General features: G+C 58.6%; 1 protein-coding gene across 1 annotated transcript; it reads right to left on the reverse strand.

The window, feature by feature from the left end:
• Positions 1–53: 53 nt before the first annotated feature.
• Positions 54–1,577, reverse strand: DQ04_03021000 (hypothetical protein; the record flags this gene model as incomplete). Its single annotated transcript, XM_009312428.1, has 1 exon — positions 54–1,577. One exon carries the CDS (start codon positions 1,575–1,577, stop codon positions 54–56), a length of 1,524 nt encoding a protein of 507 aa, XP_009310703.1.
• Positions 1,578–1,599: the final 22 nt, after the last annotated feature.

The raw sequence follows: 1,599 nt of genomic DNA on the forward strand, positions 1-1,599 counted from the left end.
TATATATATATATATATATATATTGCTCTCCAACGCCACCTCTGCAAAAAAGGTCATGAAAAACAGAACACCGGCCTTTGCTTCGACGCCTTCGGTGCGAGTGACTTATTCATCACCAGCTCCCGCGCAATGTCGCGCACGTATGGCGGCGCTGCATGCACCTCCGGTCGGAATGTGAGCTGCGCCTCATCCTCGCACCGTCTTGACTCGTACTCGGCACGCAGTGCAGCCGCGCGTATCCGGGCGTGGCGCTGCAGGTGCTGTTGAATGGCGTCGTGGGTAATGTCGGCGCCGAACACTCTCTCTGTCAGTCGCCGCGAGCCAATACTAACGGTTGGCGTGCCTGACATCACCTCGCGCTCTGCTGCCTCTCGCTCCACGCGCAGCTGCCGCAGACGCTGCTGTCGACGCTGTTCGAACAGGCGTAGATCATCCACAGTCCGCTTCATGGCCTGCGACCTGGGGTTGATTTGTGGACTGTAGTTCTCCTGCTCCGGAGTTTGTGATACTTCAGCTGCTGTCTCATCCTCTTCTGAGCATACATTCAACGCTGCACTGGACGTCGTTGGCCTCCCACGGATCTGCTCGGCGACAGCCGACGACACACGCCGGTGCCGGGTACCGGGCGCCAGCACCGGCCGGAGTGTCAGCTCGCGCTCGTGCACCGCAGTGATTCGCTCGAGGTTCTTTTCCCTGCGACGATTACTTTCTTCGAGGCGCCGCAGAAACGACTGCGCAAGCCGGTTTTCATTTTCAGCACTCCGCTGTTGCTGTTGGCGCACCTGTTGTTGTTGTTGTTCTTGCTGCTGCTGCTGCTGGTGGTGGTGTTCCGCACGCCTCGGAGAGGCAGATGCCGCACCGCCGAGGCGCTTGTGGACCGGCATGCGGAGGTAGCGGCTCAGCCGGTCTGAGACGGAAAAGCTCGGCAGGCGGTTCACGACAGGCTTGAAGCTTGTCGCCTCTGCTGTATTATCTACCACGTCACTTCGTTTGGTTCGCCGCGCTGTGTCGTCTAGGTAGCGCGGTAGGACATTCGTCCGATTGATCTGCGGGTGAAACGTCAACTCATCCTCCAGCAGGTTCTCATACAGCACCCGCCGCTCCCTGGAGCGCTGCGCACTGTGATATGTCGGCATACCATAACTCTCCAGAGAGTTGGTGCGTCTACGTCCTCTCATTCTTCTACTGCTGCTGCTCCTGCTTGGACTGATACGGGGGCGCGCACTTGACGCCGCCCTCGGCCCGAGGTCTACTCTAATATCAACACTACTGCCTCTTCGAACGCCGCGGTGGGGCCGATCCCCAACATTGATGGCGTCGTTACTCACCCATCCCTCGGAAGGGCGGGGACAATGATAATGGTAGAATTGCGATAGATGCTGCTCTTCCAACCTGCTCTGCATCTCCGCAAAGTCCGCCTTCTCCGCGTCCGTCATCATCAAGATCTCCTCATCCAGCGAGCAGCCCACCTCCTCATCGCCTGCGCCACGTCTGAGAAAGTAGTCCTGCAGCACCGGACTGCCTGATTTGCCGCGCGTGAATGGCCGTGGAGGAGGCGACCATCCGCAGCGCGCCATTTTTTTTTTTCTTTCTCTCTCT

The sequence above is a fragment of the Trypanosoma grayi genome, assembly GCF_000691245.1.
Source record: "Trypanosoma grayi strain ANR4 Tgr_302_V1, whole genome shotgun sequence".
NCBI classification, from domain to species: Eukaryota; Euglenozoa; class Kinetoplastea; order Trypanosomatida; family Trypanosomatidae; genus Trypanosoma; species Trypanosoma grayi.